The sequence below is a fragment of the Papio anubis genome, chromosome 6, assembly GCF_008728515.1.
Source record: "Papio anubis isolate 15944 chromosome 6, Panubis1.0, whole genome shotgun sequence".
In the NCBI taxonomy this organism is placed as follows: Eukaryota; Metazoa; Chordata; class Mammalia; order Primates; family Cercopithecidae; genus Papio; species Papio anubis.
In genome coordinates this window covers 37,665,529-37,683,491 of record NC_044981.1, presented here as the reverse complement: position 1 = coordinate 37,683,491, position 17,963 = coordinate 37,665,529, and the positions used below count along the sequence as shown (strand labels likewise).

The following is a 17,963-nucleotide window of genomic DNA, read 5'->3' as shown; positions in this document are numbered from 1 at the left end:
CCTCTGAGTGAGGTTTCCAGGAGTCCCTCCTATTGTTCATTTCAGGAAATGTGAGAGGGCTCTGGGCCCCTTCCCTCAGCGCCTGCGGTCACCCAGCAGCTTTCTCCTTCTCCCTGGCCTAGGCCTATCGGGTGGGCACCCCGCATACATTTGAGGCGGGGCCAGATGCCCACAGTCTCAGAGCCTCTTTTTGTCCCTGGGATTGGATCCCAGGGCTGGGTGGGGCCAGGCTGTCCCATTCCCCAGCACTCCTCCTCCCTGGAGAAACCGGGCACTGGCAGGCGTTTGCAAGACGAGAGACGAGCTGGGTGCCTGGCCTTTCCCTCCCACCAGGTCCCAGTCCACCGCTCCCGGCGCCGGCTCCCCGCCTCTCTAGCTATGTACCGACCGCGAACCTGGGCGGGTCCCGAGGACAGGGGCTGGGGCTGCGCGGTGCCCAGCACCGTGCTCCTGCTCTTCGCCTACCTGGCTTACCTGGCGCTGGGCACCGGCGTGTTCTGGACGCTGGAGGGCCGCGCGGCGCAGGAGTCCAGCCGCAGCTTCCAGCGCGACAAGTGGGAGCTGTTGCAGAACTTCACGTGTCTGGACCGGTCGGCGCTGGACTCGCTGATCCGGGTCAGGGGCGAGCAGGGCCGACCTGGGCGCGACGGGATGGCGTAGGGGGCCGCGGGGTGCACAGGCCGAGGGCGAGGGGACCTACTCAGGCCCTGGTCAGGCGTTTCCCGGTCAGGGAAACGACGGGAACGTAGACGCGGGCACTACGGGGGTGGGCGTTCCTGCGCGGGGACCAGAGGGTTGGAGGACCTCGGAGGAAAAGGCCCTGGCTCTAGCGAGAGAACTGAGAGAAGCCGGGCTGAGTCCTCCCTGGGAGCGAGAGGGCATGCTGGCCGGGTGAGGAGGCAGATGCCTGGGGACACATCCCAATTTGGGGGCGAGGACGAGGACGGCAGGGGGCGCGCGCGTAACCGGCCCCGCCCGGCCTGACCCGCGAAAGGGCGCGTTTGGGCCTGCTGGGGGGTCTGTTGCACCTGGACCCATGGCGAAGGACTAAAGGCCGCTTCCAGCGGGAGAACCCAGGCGCACGTTTGCAAACTCGGGGCTGGGACGGCAGGGGCGCGAGCGCGGCGGTAGGAGCCTGGGGGAAGGCGCGCTTGTCCCGGAGGGTGGGTGGAATGGGCCCCAGGCGTGCTGGCCTGGGCCACCCGCAACGCAGAGAGGGGGCTCGACGTGCGCAGACCCGGGTTCGAGAGGAGGGCAGACGCAGGGCCTCTCTCTGGCTGAACCCGCTTTACTCCGAGTCTTCGGATACAAGGACTGGGCGCGCCGCCGCCGCGCGGCTGCCCGGAAAGGCTGAAGGCGGGGTTCAGGGGAGGACTCCCAGGTAACTCTGAGCAGAGGCTCCTCGAGGGTGGGGCCTAGCGGGGCGGAGGAGGCCAGGGAGGGTTCTAGGGGTGGCGCATCTTCCCACTGAAGCGACGCCAGACTGGCAGCTGCTCGATTTGGCGGAGGCATTGATGTCCCGGGCCCTGGCTTGGTTCCCCACCCCTTTGTCCAAGAGCCCAGAGTCCAGACAGCTGCACGCCAGCCCCGCCTTGCAGTCCTGGTGGCTCATCCATCCAGAGTCTCCAGCCCAAAGCCAATCCCCGGAAGGTGGCGGGGAACCTTGCCAGGGTAGGAAGGGACCTAGCGCGGAGCGGAAGTGGTGTTCTGAACCCTTGGACTAGGCCGATTCGGTGAAGTCAGGAGCTAGCCAGGGCCAGGCCTATCTCTACTAAGGACCTAAAGTGGTTCCTCCAGCTCCCCACCTGCGGACTTCTGCAAATACAGCCCGACTGCTGGGTCCTGGTGCTGAGGCTGCTTGCCATTACCTTGCAAAGGTGGTGAACTTCAACTACAAGCAGCCTGGGCCCAGGGAGATGGCTATGATGGTGATAACAGTAAATGCCTCTGTGCAGCGCTTACCGTGTACCGAGCACTGTTTCCAGTGCTTTACCCGTATTTACTTGTTTCAGGCTCACCTCCCTCACAGGTGGGTACTGTTTTCATCATCCTGTTTCAGAGGTGAAGAAACTGAGGCTCAGAGAGGTTACATACGAATGCATGGCTCCATAGCCAGGAGCTGGAGCTATTAACCAGCATGAGTACTGCTTCAGTGTGGACCTGTGGATGTGGGTGCTTCCCAAGATTCCCAGCCAGGCTGTCATCTCTTTGGGCTTTCCCTTCAACTCCCTCTACCCCCACCTCACCCCCTTCCTCAACCCTCCTGTGGCTTCAGCTGTCTCCAGTAATAAGGATGTGGTATCCAGCCCAGATCTTCTTTCTGAGCACCAGATGTGGACATGCAATTTCTGAAATTCCTCAAGGCCAAGAGCAAGCAGTCCTCCTCCTCCCAGCCCTGCTCCTCCGCCTGCCCTAAATCTCGATTGTCTGCCCCATGTCCACACACCCTCACAGTCCTCTGCAACATCTCCTTTACTGCCTATACTAAATAGGGCCAGATGCCTAGGCTTCTGAATATCTCCTCTCTGTTCTTCCTGGACCACTCCGTGCCAGGAGACAGGCCAGGGCCCGTCTGTCACTCACCTCTGCAGGAGTCTCTCCCCTCTGGTCAACCCCTGCTATACTGCCAGCTGCCACAGAGCACACGAACCTGGTCCTACTTCCCCTTTGCTCAGTGACCTTGGATGATACCTGCCGCTTCATACCTGGCATGGCAAAGCCAAGCACAGCTTGGCCTCAATCACTTCTTACCAGTCTCCTTAATCTAGGTCCCAGGCAGTCTCACCTCCCAGCTTCTGCACTGCTGTCCCATCTACCTAAACGTCCTTCCACCAGAAGCAATCCTACCTGACCCTCAAGGAAGGCCCAGATAAAACATCACATCTTCCATGAGGCCTCTGCTCCTACCCAAATGAGAATGAACATCCTTCTTCCCCAGAGTCCTACAACATTATATGCCTAGTAATGATGATGATAGCAACTGCTAACACCATGTGCCAGGTACTAAGACTACACATAATACCTTATTTAACACTCACAACAACTCTATGAAGTAGGTACTATTTGTATTACCATTCTACAGGTAAGGAAGCTGAGGCACAGACAGAAGTTGAGCAACTTGCCCTGGATTGTGTAGCTGCACTTCCTCCTTAATGCCCAAAGTGACACTGACTGCATCATATTAGAGTTAATTAGGTTTATCTGTGTATCACTGAGGGCTGGGGTCATGTCCCCTAAAAGCACCACACGTCATGCCTGGCCTAGTGTTTGTTTCAGGAATGGGAGTGAGCAGGGGAGAAAATGAGTGGTTGGTTTACTAGGACTCCAACCTGACCTAGCCGCTGGGTAAGGTGGGGAAGGAGCTGTCCCCATGGTAGCTGTTGGTAGCTGTACCTGGTGAGCCCTTGGTGAAAGGGGTAGAGCCTCCTTTCCCTGGTGGGCTGGGATCGAAGGGTAATTGTGAGGGCTGTGTGTAGGGGTGGGTGTGTGTGTGTGTGTGTTTTGAGGTGCAGGAAATCTGTCACCCCACAGACTCTGGTGGTCATTGCAGCCTCTTCCCCAGGATGTCGTCCAAGCGTACAAAAACGGGGCCAGCCTCCTCAGCAACACCACCGGCATGGGGCGCTGGGAGCTCCTGGGCTCCTTCTTCTTTTCTGTGTCCACCATCACCACCATTGGTAAGGGCCAGATGGGGCCAGGGGGATGGGGGTGGGGAAGGAGGCAGCTCCCTGAGAGGCAGCAGGCTGGTTGCCTTTTGGAGGGGTTACCTAGAACCTCATGACTCCAAGTGCAGTCCAGCTCTGCAGCGTGGACACCACCTGGGCGCAGTCTCAGGCCTCACTATAGACCTCCTGACTCAGCCTCTGTAGCTCACCCAGGTCCCAGGTCCCTGGGGGATTCATGTGCACCATTGGAGTTTGACAAGCACTGCCCTAGGGGATTTCTGCCCCACATGGCCTTTCAGGACGCAGAAATCTCCCGGTACAGCAAGAAACATGTCTCTGGGCCCAACAAGGGTGCCAGTCTCCTCAGCTGAGCCCACCCACCACTGAGCCTCGGGGGTGGTGGTCAGGAGAAGTGGGGGGAAAGTTAGGAAAGAAGAAGGAGTAGAAATCCAAAGAAAGAGCTTTAGACCCCCCTGCTTCTCAGCCCTGGGGGAGGGGGCCATTCCTCCCACCTCCTCGTCTCCAGACCCCATTCCCACAGGCCTCTCTTCAGCTTGCAAACAGCCTCCTCCACTCCTCATCGCTATCCTCCCCACACACAGGGACGCCTGGAGTAACCCTCCCCTGGGGAAGAGCCGAGGTAGAGCTTGTCTCAGGAGGGTGCTGAGGGGCTGTTGTGCAGAGAAGAAGAGCAGGCTAGATCCCTGCAGCTCTGAAACCTAGGAGATCATGCAAATCAAGCCACCCAGATCCTTCTGCCCCAGCCCCTGCATGACACAGGACTTGCCACCAGGTGGCAGGCTGTTATCACCGGTGACTTGGGCTGAGGCCTCCCAGCTCCTGGCCAGCCAGGATCCTCTCTCCAGGACACCAATATCCCAGCCTCCCCACAGGGTGGGGTAAGGCAAGAGCACCCAGAGGATTCTCCATCTAGTTTTAAATTGGCCAGAACTTCTTGAAAGCAGACCTCAGAGCTACATGGGAGCTTGGGCAGTCCTTGAGACAAGCATGCTTGGGAGGCACCCCAGACCCCAGGGGCCCTGAGCCCCTGAAGGACTGGCAGGATGGACCGATTCATCTTTACATCCCCAAGGGTCTATTACAAAGCCCAGCATACAGCAGCCACTCAATAAATACTGCCACATTAAGGAATTCCATTAAATATGCATTCACCAGGCATGTATTGAGTTCCAGGGTAGCAGGAGATCTTAAAACACAGTCACCATAGGCCAGGCCTCCCAGATTTGGGGGTCCTTTAGTCTGCAAACCCCACACCTCCCACACTCTTCCCCAGGCCTGTGACTTTGACCCACCAAATTCAGAGTTTTGCTACCTCTCTTCCCACCTCTCTTCCCAACTCTACCACCCCTAGCCTAGATTATGTCTCTGTCCTTTCCTCTCCACTCAGTTTCAACCAGCTGTGAGGGTGAGGAGGGCAGAGAGAGGAGGGCCCTGCCCCACCTCCCCAACACAGTACACCTGAGGAAACACCTGTGGTCTTCTTGTACTAGGCACTGTGCTGGGCACTTTGACATTTAAGATTTCAGTTTGTCCATACGGCAACCTCCAACGATAGGTCTTATTTTCTTTATTGTTTGAGATAGAGTCTCGCTGTGTCGCCCAGGCTGGAGTGCAGTGGCATGATCTTAGCTCACTGAAACCTCCGCCTCCCGGGTTCAAGAGATTCTCCTGCCTCAGCCTCCTGAGTAGCTGGGACTACAGGCACCTGCCAACATGCCCGGCTAATTTTTGTATTTTAGTAGAGAAAGATTTTACCATGTTGGACAGGCTAGCCTCAAACTCCTGACCTCAAGTGATCCACCCACCTCGGCCTCCCAAAGTGCTGGGATTACAGGCATAAGCCACTGCATCCAGCCTATTTTCATGTCACAGATGGGGACACAGATGGGCACCATCTCCTCCAGGTCATACGGCTAATGAGCAACAGAGTTGACTAGCCATTGTGGAGTGAACAGGAGGGGAGTGAGGGTTCTGTGACGCTGACCACATGTGTATGCACATACACATGGGAGGAATTTGGAGAGAGAAGGAGAGGGAGATGGGAGATGAGGTACATCTGGAATGCCACAAGGGAAGAAGGGGTATTTTGAGAGGCTCAGCGGAGGGCAGCCTCCTCAGCAACCCCATTACCCTGGGACCAGCACCCTGTAAGGGTAGTACTTTCCAAGCCCTAACACAGCCCTGAGCCCAGAAATCACTCATCTATGAACTCCATTCCTGGCTTGCTCATTGGTTCTCTCATTCATCCATCCATTTGTTCAATAAATAAATTGAAGGCCGGGCACGGTGGCTCTTGCCTGTAATCCCAGTATTTTGGAAGGCAGAGGCAGGTGGATCACATGAGGCCAGGAGTTGGAGACCAGCCAGGCCAACATGGTGAAACCCCATCTCTACTAAAAATACAAAAATTAGCCAGGCATGGTGGCGGATGCCTGTAATCCCAGCTATTTGGGAGGCTGAGACATGAGAATCGCTTGAGCCTGGGAGGCGGAGGTTGCAGTGAGCTGAGATTGTGCCACTGCACTCCAACCTGGGCAATAGAGCAAGATTCTGCCTCAATCAATCAATCAATCAATCAATAGCGTACCTAGTGTGGGCCAGACACTGGTGTTGAGGATACAATGGTAGCCAAAATTAGCAAGTCCTGGCCCTTGGGGAGCTGACATTCTAGTGTGAGGGGACACACATTAAACAGATACATGGACAATAATCAGGTAGTGGGGTGTGCTTAGAGAAAAGTAAAGCTAGTTAAAGGAGTCTCATAGTGATGGGCGCACCTATTGTAGATGGGGTGGCCATTCAAGGACTCGCTGATACAGTAACATTGAAGCAGAGACATAAGTAAAATAATGGAGCAAACTGCTGATGTCTGAGGAGAGAATCCTCTACCAGCAAGTGCAAATGCCCTGAGGTGGGAGTGTGACTTGTATGTTTGGGGAGCAGTAAGGAGGTCCAGGTAGGTGGAGAGGGTTGGAAACAGGAACTGCATTCAGAGAGAGTACAGAGGAGACCAATCATAGAAAGACTTGTAGGGTCCTTGCAGGATTTTGCCTAGAGATCCCAGCAAGATGCAAGGTGACAGGAGACATGCTGGAGTGAGAGGTGGATTGGGTGGGGCTGTGGCTACCCAGTGTTCAACAGGTAGGATCATTGACATCCACTGATTTTGCTGACCTGAGGGATGGCTGAGAATAATGGGGTGGAAAAAAAACCATTTAATGTCAGCTGAGAATGCTGTAGGCCTCTATGGGGCTCCTTTCAGAGCTGGAATCTTAGTGTCCCCATCCCACTGGTGAAAACTGAATGGGGAAAAAAAAACAGGAAGAGAGGAACTTGGCAGGACCTACAGCTGGAGGAGGAGAGGTTGGTGAGGAGGCAGGCGGAGAGGTGGGTGGAAAGTAGGTTTACCTTGCCCTAGATGCCTGCAGAAAGAACTCTCTCCTTTAGAAGAGGAAACCCATAAAGGCCAGAGGGGGAGGTAGATGGAGACTCAAGAGGCTTCTGAAGTCCTCAGACCGGAAGCCAGTTCACTGGAGTTCCATCATTCATTTATTTAACAGACATTTAGCACCTTGTATATACCGGATGCTTGCAGGCTCGCATTCCCTTCTACAGTGTATCTCAATTCCTCATTTCATCGTTACCCCCCACTATAGGTGGATGTCAGCATCCCCATTTTACAGGAGGAAGTAGCGTTCAGAAAGGTCAAGCCAAAAGAAAAGAAAGAAAGAAAGAAAAGAAAGAAAAGAGGGAGGGAGGAAAGGAAGGAGGGAGGGAGGGAAGGAAGGAAGGAAGGAAGGAATGGAGGGAGGGAGGGAGGAAGGAAGGAGAAGAGATCAGAAGAGAAGAGAAGGGAAGAGAAAAAGAAAAAAAGAAAAGAAAAAAGAAAGCTGGGTGCAGTGGCTCACACCTGTAATCCCAGCACTTTGGGAGGCCGAGGCAGGCGGATCACGAGGTCAGGAGATTGAGACCATCCTGGCCAACATGGTGAAACCCCATCTTTACTAAAAATCCAAAATTAGCTGGGCGTGGTGGCACGTGCCTGTAATCCCAGCTACTCGGGAGGCTGAGGCAGGAGAATCGCTTGAACTAGGGAGTCAGAGGTTGCAATGAGCCGAGATCGCACCACTGCACTCCAGCCTGGCGACAGAGCAAGACTCCGTCTCAAAAAAAAGAAAAAAGAAAGAAAGAAAGATCGAGCCACTTGCCCAAGGTCCCACAGCCTGCAAGAAGCTGAGCTGAGATCCAAACCTAGGAGGTGCACCAGACTCCAAAGCACATGCTCTGGACTTTTACATACTTTGGCCTCTCTTAAGACCCCTCAGTAAGATGGAGGTGGATGTAAACACTGGTTTCAATATAGTACAGACAAGTGTAGGATGTGTGGGCACAGTGACCCCATCTGGGCAAGCAAGAATGTTAGGCAGTGATAGGAGGCAGAATGAGAGGCATTTGTTCATTTACTGATACCTTCATTTTTGAAATTTCCTCATTCATTCATTCACCCATTCTTTATGCAGTCAACACACATATAGTGAAGAGCACCTATTAAGGGTCAGATCCTTTGCCACTTGCTGAGAATATCATGATTAAGAACCAGTCCCAGGCCGGGTGTGGAGGCGCACGCCTGTAATCCCAGCACTTTGGGAGACCAAGGCGGGCAGATCACCTGAGGTCAGAGCTCGAGACCTGCCTGGCCAACATGGCAAAACCCTGTCTATACTAAAAATACAAAAATTAGCCGGGCGTGGTGGCCCATGCCTGTAATCCCAGCTACTCAGGAGGCTGAGGCAGAACAGCTTGAACCCAGGAGGCAGAGGTTGCAGTGAGTCAAGATTGTGCCAGTGCACTCCAGCCTGGTCAAGAGAGCGAGACTACGTCTTAAAAAAAAAAAAAAAAAAAAAAAAAGACCCAGTCCCTGCTCTTGAGGGGCTCAGAGCATATATTTGACATACTTGGAAGAGGCAGACATGGAAACAAATCTTTCTCACACAGTGCAAGGGACAGTGCTGGAGGGGGCCCTGGATGAGGAGCAGCTGCACTGGAGAGTCAAGGACTAGAAGGGTCATTTATATTTATGTGGGCAAGGAGGGGAGACACTCTTCATAGAGGAAGCATTGTGGTCAAAGGTGCAGAGGCACGAGTGGACCTGGAGAGTTCTGCAGGCCAGCAATGTGGCTGGAGCTGGGGAAGTGGGGGCACCAGACGAGTCTCAGAGAAAGGCTGGACGAGAGCTTGGACTTTCCCCAGCAGACAGGAGACTCGATGATCTAATCAGGTTTGCAAGACAAGACTGTGGTGGTGATCAAGAAGGGTGGAGGCAGAGCTGGAGGAGAAAAGAATGTCCAGATGGATAGAATCTTTTGTGAACATCTTTTCCTTCCCTAGCTTTCCCCCTCCCTATCTTGATGATCAGAGACCCTCCCCACCAACTTCTACCTCCTCCCCTAGGCAGCTGATGACTTACCGTCTGTCCCTGCCTCCCACTGAGGTTTATGAGGGAGCCCCGTTGTGCTAGTTTGGGTCCTCCAGGAATCAGATATCAAGACAGAATTAGATGCACAAAAGATATATTGAGGGGAGCCTTTGAAGGATAAAAGAGAAGAAACAGGAATTAATGGCAAAAGTCTCAGACTGCAAGCAGCCCTGATACCTGTGAAAGGAGAGAGGGAAGAAAGGAGACTGGAGTGGGAAGAGCTGCTCACTGCAGTGCGGCTGTGAGAAAGTCTGGGCCAGGCCATGGGGATCCCAGAGCAAAGGTTGCAAGAGGAGTGCTGCACTGGGCAGGGATGACCAGCTTCAGTGCCCCACTGTGCCCAAGCAGGGCTGGGAGCCGCGTGGAGACAGCGCAGCCTCAGCCTGAATGGCGCAGTAGATCCTGAGAGTGCAACAGCAGGAGGCTCTGCCCCCTCCAGCATCCCTCTGCCCACCCAGAGAGGAAGGACATGAAGAGAGGAAGAGGAGACTCACATTTGGTGGGTTTGAGCTCATGCATGCAGCTTAGCCTCCTAGAGCTTCTCTGGCCTGGAAAATATGGCACATAATTCTGATTTGGAAGGATAGTTCGAGGGTGCACTGAGGGAATGAATGTACAGGGTGCCCTGCACAGTGCTCAGCACAGAAAAGGAGGGCCTTGGCAAGTATCAGCTGCCCACATCTGCAGTGGTTAGAATGAGGGTCCTGGGGGTTGGGCCCAGGAGTGGGGCTGTGGTGGTGAGTGGACAGGGCTGGGCTGGAAAGGTCCCCTGAGTGCCCCCTCTCACCTCAGGTTATGGCAACCTGAGCCCCAACACGATGGCCGCCCGCCTCTTCTGCATCTTCTTTGCCCTTGTGGGGATCCCGTTGAACCTCGTGGTGCTCAACCGACTGGGGCATCTCATGCAGCAGGGAGTAAACTACTGCTCCAGCAGGCTGGGGGGCACCTGGCAGGTGAGGGGGCTGCTGGACGGGGTGGGGATGGGTCACTTCTAGAATGAGGGGCTGCGGTGGGAATTGGGGTTACTAATGAGAAGAGGTGGGAGCAGGGGTTACTGGTGGGGTTGTGATGGGATTGGGGGTCACTGGTCAGAATAGAGTCCTCAGTGAAAAAGGACATTAGTGGTGGAAGCGGGGTGGGACTGGACAGACAGGAAGGACATGAGGCACAGGCTCCAGGCAGGGAACTTGGAGACTACGGACCATGTGAAGAGCCCCCTTCTTACTGGGGAGAGCTCTGGCCTGCCTCCAGCTCCCTCGGCTCCCATGCGTGGGGTAAAGGCCACAGGAGGCCTGGGGACACTGTTGTACCCACAGGACCCGGGCAAGGCGCGGTGGCTGGCCGGCTCTGGCGCCCTTCTCTCTGGCCTCCTGCTCTTCCTGCTGCTGCCACCCCTGCTGTTCTCCCACATGGAGGGCTGGAGCTACATGGAGGGCTTCTACTTCGCCTTCATTACCCTCAGCACCGTGGGCTTTGGCGACTACGTTATTGGTGAGAGTTCCCGGCGGTGGGCTGGCGGGGACATACGGCTGCCTACTCCTCTCACTCATCTGCTCCCGCAGCTGGCGCACCTGCTGTGTGCACGCCATGTGGGGGCTTTTAGGCCCAAAATCCGGAGACACTGTCCTACCCGCCTTTGTTGTGTGACGGGGCTGAGGTCGCTCCGGCCCTTCGTGACCAACGCAGAGAGGTCTGACAGGTCCGCGGGCCCCCCTGTTGTGCTTAGAAGGCCCCACATGACGGGAGTCCCGGCCTCCCTCCCTGGTCCATGCTTGCCCCAGGCTCTCCCTTCCCCACTTCACTCTCTCCCCAGGGAACGCCAGTCCGTCCTACTGCTCCTGGACTGGAGGCCACAGTACCCGCGGATCAGGCAGTAGGGTCTGGGAGACTCCTGGAACCCCAGCCTCCCCAGAGCCCTGTGGGAAAACAGTTGGCAGGCAGATTCTGAGTGCCAGCAAGAAAGGGTCTCATGATCAGTGGACCCAGGGTGGGTTTAATCAGTGGTACTACACGGGCCCCAGAAGCCAGCAGCCTTGTGTAATCAGGCTGAGGCCGATGCCCAGCAGGTGGCAGTGGAGGGACGTGCTGCGCCATGAGGGAGTGGCCGCGCCCCAGCTCAGCCTCATCACCGCCCCTTCCTGTCCCTGAAAGTGCCGCTGGCACCACCACCGCGCTAGCCTTGAGGGGCTTCGTGCCCTCCCTCTGATCCCGGACCCTAACGCGGGGAGGAGGCCTTGCCCTTCTTCACTCCTTCAGCGACAGAACCCAGCCTGGAAGAATGAAGTTTTACCAAAGTAACAGTCAACTAACTCCTCAGGCAACCTACAGCAACAATTGTCACCCCCATTTTACCGAGGAGGAAGCTGAAGCTCAGAGAGGCTGAGCCATCTGCCTGAGATTGCACAGCTAGTAAGATATGAATCTTTATCTATTTGACTCCAAAATTCATACTCTTTCCAGACCACCTAAAATGTCTCCTCTCTGGGCCTCAGTGTTCCTGCCTATAAAATGAGGCAATCCCTAGAGCTCCTCAGTGCTGTCTAGCCTGTTTGCAAGGTTCCCAGGAAGAGGGGTCAGGTGTTGGGGCCTCACACTGCCCCCTTCTTGATCTCCGTTATCCTCCCTTATCCTAGGAGGTCTGTTGCTCTGGAAGGAAATTCTTGGGAAGATTTCTTCCAACTGGGTCATGCTCCCACCTTTACCCTCAGAGTAGAGAGATGTGTCTCAGGGCAGCTGAGCCCAGTAGCTCCAAGGGCCGTACCTGCACCCTCGCAGCTCAGAGTATGATTCTTAGATCTGTCATTTCTTCTCTATCTCCACTCTGCCATTTCCCTAGTCCAGGCAGGGTTGTTGCATATAGCTGCACAGGTTGGGCACTGCACAATCCTATAGTTTTGCTACTTACACAGAGCATAATAAGGATGGCACCCATGGGCTTGTGCAGCCTCTCTCCTTGTCCCCTGTTGGCTCTTATGACCTTAAAAATTACAAAGGCTGTGAAGTCACCTGCCCAACTCCTCTGAAGACCTTCATTGTTTTCCCATAGTTTTAGGATAAAGTCCAAAATCTGTAACCCCCCTCCTACCAACACAATCTGACTGAGGAGACCCAGTCCAGACTTTAAGCCCAGAGGGACTGCCCGGGCCTGGAACAAGGATGGGCAAGAGCACTCCTGTCCAGCAGCCACTGCAGTGGTCAGAGTTGCCCCTTCACCACATCTCTGGAGACTTGCTACCTCCTGGGCCCCTCTGCAGTCATGGCAGTGCCTCGTAGCAGGTCACCACAATGAAAGCCCCAACTGCTTTACCTTCAAGGGATCCGCCTTATATAGACGGAGACACTGAGGCCTGGAGGAGGGAAGGGAGTTGCATAAGGTCATAGAGCAAGTGAGTCAGGGCAAGTGTAGGATAAATTCCCAAGCCTGGGCCCTTCACACCACCCATGTTTCAGAGTCTTCCATGCCTATTCCTCAAACCTCTCAGCTCTCCTTGTCCTCCAGTAACAGGGACAACCCCTTTCTTGGATGGGGATACTAAGGTCCACCACTTGGCTACTGGGTGTTCACGTCCCTGCATCAGCAGCCACAAGAAGCACTGTCTTCATAGCCACTCCTCTGCCTGAAGGCTGTGGCCAGAGCCACCCCCAGGTCCCAGCCGGCTGCTCCTCCCCGGCCCCATAGCCCTCAAGCCTCCCAATTGCATTTGCAGCTCAGTTGAGCGCCTTGCCAGCTGCCAGGTCTCCTGCCACTTATGATTTCAGCTTAAAAAAATAAAATAAAATGGGGAGAAGAGCACCTCCTCCACTCTGTCTCCAGGAGCAAGCCAAGCTGGCGGGTGGCAGGGCCAGAAAGCTGGCTCACCACCTGATCTCATTTGGGACCATCAGCGGAATCATGGCCCCATAACCCAATCAGCCTAATCCAATCCCAGCTCCTGCCAGGCAGCAGAGGTCAGCTCCCAGGTGGCAGCCTCATCCCCATGTGGGGGTCCTAGAGAGGGGCCCAGCCTTGGGGGACCTAGAGAGAGAGGCTGTCTTGGGGCCAGCAGGACAGGATGAGGAGTAAAGAGAGGCATGGTACAGGGAGCAACGACAGAAAAGGATGACAAAGAAATAGGAGGGGAGATCTCTACCCTTTGAATGATTCCAATCTGATGAGGGAGGCAACACAGACCTCCAGGGAGGGAACTAAATGATAGAGCAAATCCTTGGCAAGATTTATCTAAGACTCACAGCAGCTCCCATCCGTCCCCTCTCTCGGCCATACTTACCCAGCACCAACTTCGTTGGGGGCGTCTGGTGGTGAGTGAAACCAGCAACCATCTATAGGTCTTGGGCACCTGTTATGTGCCAGGCACCATTCTGAGCACTTGAGCTGCATCAGCCCGTGTGATCCTCCCAACAGTCATAGGAGGAGGACTCTTACTGTCTCCATTTTACAGATGAGGAAGTAACTTTCCCAGCAGACACACATAGGCCATGAGAGCAGCACGTGTAACAGAGGAACCCAATGTGGTCTGTAGGGAGGAATGTCTGAACTGAGGTCTGCAGGATGAGGAAAGGTAACCAGGCCAAGAAAAATGGAAAATGAAGAGCATTTGGAACTGAGAGGCCATAAGTACAAAGGCCCAGAGGCAGGAAGAATGATAGAGAGGGCAACGGGAAAAAGACCAGAATGACCAGGCAGTCAGAGGGCAGAGGTGTGCTGCAGAAGCGGGCAGAGGGCCTTGAGGATTTCGACTTCATCCTAAAAGCCAAGGAGGCACAGTCGTATTCCCCATCTCACAGGTGAAGGAGGTTCAGACAGGTGACTGAAGAACCGAGTCAGGAAATATATTCCGGTGGTTCCCAACATATTCCAGTGTTCTTCCCAAATCCCGTGGCTCCAACAAGCTACCTCCTTTCAGATACAAGAAAACCAAACAGAGACTGGCAAATACTAGAGCGGACATTGAAATCCTCTGGAGGCTTGTTAAAATAACAGATTGCTGGCCCGGCACGGTGGCTCACACCTGTAATCCTAGCACTTTGGGAGGCTGAGGCAGGCGGATTGCCTGAGCTCAGGAGTTTGAGACCAGCCTGGGCAATAATGGTGAAACCCCATTTCTACTAAAATACAAAAAATTCACCAATCATGGTGGCAGGTGCCTGTAATCTCAGCTACTTGGGAGGCTGAGGCAGGAGAATCGCTTGAACCTGGGAGGCGGAGGTTGCAGTGAGCCGAGATCGCGCCATTGCACTCCAGCCTGGGCAACAAGAGTGAGACTCTGTCTGCAAAACAAAACAAAACAAAACAAAACAATACAGATTGCTGGGCCTATGCCCAGGGTTCCTGATCCAGTAGGTCTGGGGTAGGGGCCCCATCATCTGCATTTCCAACAAGCTCTCAGGGATGCTGATGCTGCCGGCCCCAGGGGCCACACTTTGAGAACTGCTGGGATGGAGCATAAACAGATTCCCTCAGAAAGACAAAGAGGAAATGTAGCTCCTAAACCCAAGTGCCAATCCAGGGAGGCTTTCTGGAATCCTTTGCAGGTGACCATGAGGCTAGGAATCTCCATGTTCTGTCCCACTGACCCCTCAACTTGCTTATATGAATCAAACCAGGTATCTCTGTTTCTGTTTGGGGAATGTGGTCCTGACTTTCCCAGGCCTCCATCCTCTGACCTCGCCTCTTCCCCAGGGATGAACCCCTCCCGGAGGTATCCACTGTGGTACAAGAACGTGGTGTCCCTGTGGATCCTCTTTGGGATGGCATGGCTGGCCTTAATCATCAAACTCATCCTCTCCCAGCTGGAGACTCCAGGAAGGGTATGTTCCTGCTACCACCACAGCTCCAAGGAAGACTTCAAGTCCCAAAGCTGGAGACTGGGCCCCGACCGGGAGCCAGAGGCCCACTCCCCACAGCAAGAATGCTATCCAGAGGGACCTATGGGAATCATACGGCATCTGGAACCTTCTGCTCAGGCTGCAGGCTGTTGCAAGGACAGCTAGTTATACTCCATTCTTTGTTTGGTCATCCTCCTCAGTAGCAAGACCCCTGATTTTAGGCTTGGCACATGTCCACCCAAACTAAAGACTACATTTTCCATCCACCCTGGAGGCTATGTGCAGCTATATGATTAATTCTGCCTATAGGATATACAGAGACATGTCCTGGGTGACGTGGGATGTGACTTTCAGGTCAGGGGAGGCATGCCCTTCTTCCCCACTTCCTTCCTTTAGCTGGCTGCAATGCCGATATGGTGGCTGGAGCTCCGGCAGCCATACAGCACCATGAAGTAGAGGCAATGTTTGAGATTGATGGCACAATAAGATAGGAAGAGTCTGTATCACTGATGATCACAGAGCCAGCCTAACAAACCTAGACGGAATATCACCCGACCTCCTTTATGTGAGAGAGAAATAAACATCTTATATAAAACACCATTATTTGGGTTTTTCTGTCATTCATAACCAAACCTAATTCTGAGTATACCCAGAGACAAAGGCAGCATCTGAGACTGGAACCTACACAGAGAGAAACTACCTTCTCCCCAGGTGAGTTTGTCCAGGGCTGGTGGCAAGAATGGATTGAAGGCTGGACTGCCAGCCCCCTACACCTTCAGAGAGCCACCAGGTAAACTTGGTAAAGATTTGCCGATAACTCTCAGGGCCGATACAGCCAGCAGGCGGCTGGTCTCAGTCCAGCTGCTGAATCCTTACTCTGTGGCTCATTCATACCACAGAAAAGCCAGGGGCAAGCCAATGGACTCCTCCTGACTCACCCTGCCCCACTGCATTTGAAGGTTCCCACAACGGTTTGCAAAGCCGGGTAGAGTTTGCAAAGGCTACTTCTGTTTACAGAGTGTTACCGAGGGTTGCTACTAAGACAGCACATAACACAGTGGTTCCCACCATACATACGTATAAGCACAGCCAGAGCTCCTGGCAGTACCAGCTAACACCTGAGGTCACCTGGGGCAGCTGGGCTCTTGGCCTCAGTGGGCACCTGTGATTCCATTCCCTCCACCCATCTTGCAGGTGGCATCCCAGGGACCCAGGGAGTTCCATGTGGCCCCTCCCTGTGACCATCTTGGAACTGGGTCAGAGTCAACCCTTTGGCCAAGAAAGGAGTAAAGGCCGTTACACCATCTCACTTGCGCCATCCATCCTGGCCTCGCGTGGACGAAGGCCAGACCCAGGGGCAGCACCAGAGAGTAAACAACAGGGCCTATGCCCACTTCCTAAGGCCCACAGGCTGGACAGAGGAAAACGGAGGGGAGGAAGAGATTGCCGAAGTGTGGAAGTGGCATGCTTTGTACTTAACACACTCCAGAAGGAGGACCTAGCAATTCAAAACTGTTCCTCCTGGGAGCAAGGAGCAGGCCAGTGTGTTGGCTTCGTCACTGTGGTCCCAACTCGATCTCACCTCAGACCTCTTTGTCCTCATGCCTGGCCCCACTGGATTCTCCCAGAAAGCCTTCACTCCCATGCCCACACCCACCCTCATGCTCAGAAATGCTTGCCCCAGAAGGAACCAACCTGGGCTGCTGGGGTGCCCAGAGGAAGGCTCATTCTTGACCAGTTCTTTGTCTGCTTCTCAGCCAATGAAAAGAATAGCTGGAACTCTGAAGTCAACACCCAGGCGGTGGGAGGGGGAGTGGGGAGGGGACAAAGGTGAATAGGGTAGGGACAGGTGTTAAGAAGTCGTGTTGGGAGCCACCTGGAGAGGTCTGGATGTGGGAAATGTACAGAAACAGAGTATCAGACCTCAGTTCAGAAACCACAGAACAGAATGGACAGTGAGGCCACAAGCACAAGGGAGGGAAGGTAGGAGTGATGACAACATGAGGGAGACAGCCCAAGAAAGCTGTTGCACAGTCTGCAGTAAGGAACTGCTTGCTTCTCGCCACCTCAGCCAGGTCACCCAAAGCCTGGAGGAGGAGAGAGAGCGCTGCTCTCAGAGCGTGGCCCTTAAGGGTGCTGAGTTTGGAACCAGCCTGCCTATGTTGAAATCCTGGTTCCACCACTTGCCAGCTCTGTGACCCTGGGCAAATCTTGCATCTGCAATTTGTTTCCTCTGCAAAATGGAGATAAGAGCAGCTTCGATCTGCAGGAACGAGATGAGTGACTGTGCACCCAAAGGACTGAGAAGTGTGTATGTCAGCCTTGAGGAGGCGCCACGTGCGTGTCAGCTGTCATCATCATTCCTAGCCAGGCTGAGTGGACAAGAACAGGAGGAAAGCAGATGCTCTGGGGCCCGGTGGCTATGAGGCAGGCAGCGCCTTGGCTGACCCCCTCTCAGGGCTGGCCAGGCAGGCGGGCTGAGCAAGTGGTGACGCAGGATGGGGCCCTGCCCTTGGGGGGCTCCCAGGCTGATAGTATTGCTCTGCTGGCCAGGATAAGGCAAGTGGACACGTGTGACTCACAGGGAGCCTCAAGGCAGAAACTGGGAAGTGAGTGTCCAGTGTGCAAATGTAGGGCCCAGGGACTGACCACTGCAGGTCCCACCATGCCAGGAGCAGGCAGACCTCTGGCCCCAGGGGCCACCTCTCTCTGCCCTCTCTGACCGGTGAGGCAAAATCAGACTCAACATCACTTTAAAACAGCGGCATCTTTTATCCTTATCATCATTATTTATTATTGTTGTTATTATTTATTGTTAGCATTTATTAAATGCTTATTATGTGCCAGGCACTGTTCTAAACTCTTTACTTGTAGTAAGTGATTTACTCCTCCTATCAACTCTATAAGAAAAGAACTATTATTTGTAATGCTGTTTGATCATGGGGAAACAGGTCCTCAGTGGATGTTAAGGCCAA

General features: G+C 54.3%; 1 protein-coding gene across 3 annotated transcripts; it reads left to right on the top strand.

Annotated features, from left to right (window-relative positions):
• Nucleotides 1–127: 127 nt before the first annotated feature.
• On the top strand, nt 128–15,588 carry KCNK17 (potassium two pore domain channel subfamily K member 17). 3 transcript variants are annotated; one of them, XM_021937216.2, is made up of 6 exons: nt 128–615; nt 3,563–3,677; nt 9,955–10,115; nt 10,479–10,653; nt 12,524–12,531; nt 14,057–14,239. In XM_021937216.2, the coding sequence occupies exons 1-6, from the start codon at nt 166–168 to the stop codon at nt 14,138–14,140; spliced, it is 993 nt and encodes a 330-aa protein (XP_021792908.1). In that variant the 5' UTR covers nt 128–165; the 3' UTR covers nt 14,141–14,239. The 3 variants fall into 3 exon arrangements, with proteins under 3 accessions (XP_021792908.1, XP_009203325.1, XP_003897615.1); XM_009205061.4 differs by lacking the exons at nt 12,524–12,531; nt 14,057–14,239 and adding an exon at nt 14,953–15,588 and having other exon boundaries at nt 134–615; XM_003897566.5 differs by lacking the exons at nt 12,524–12,531; nt 14,057–14,239 and adding an exon at nt 14,843–15,588 and having other exon boundaries at nt 136–615.
• Nucleotides 15,589–17,963: the final 2,375 nt, after the last annotated feature.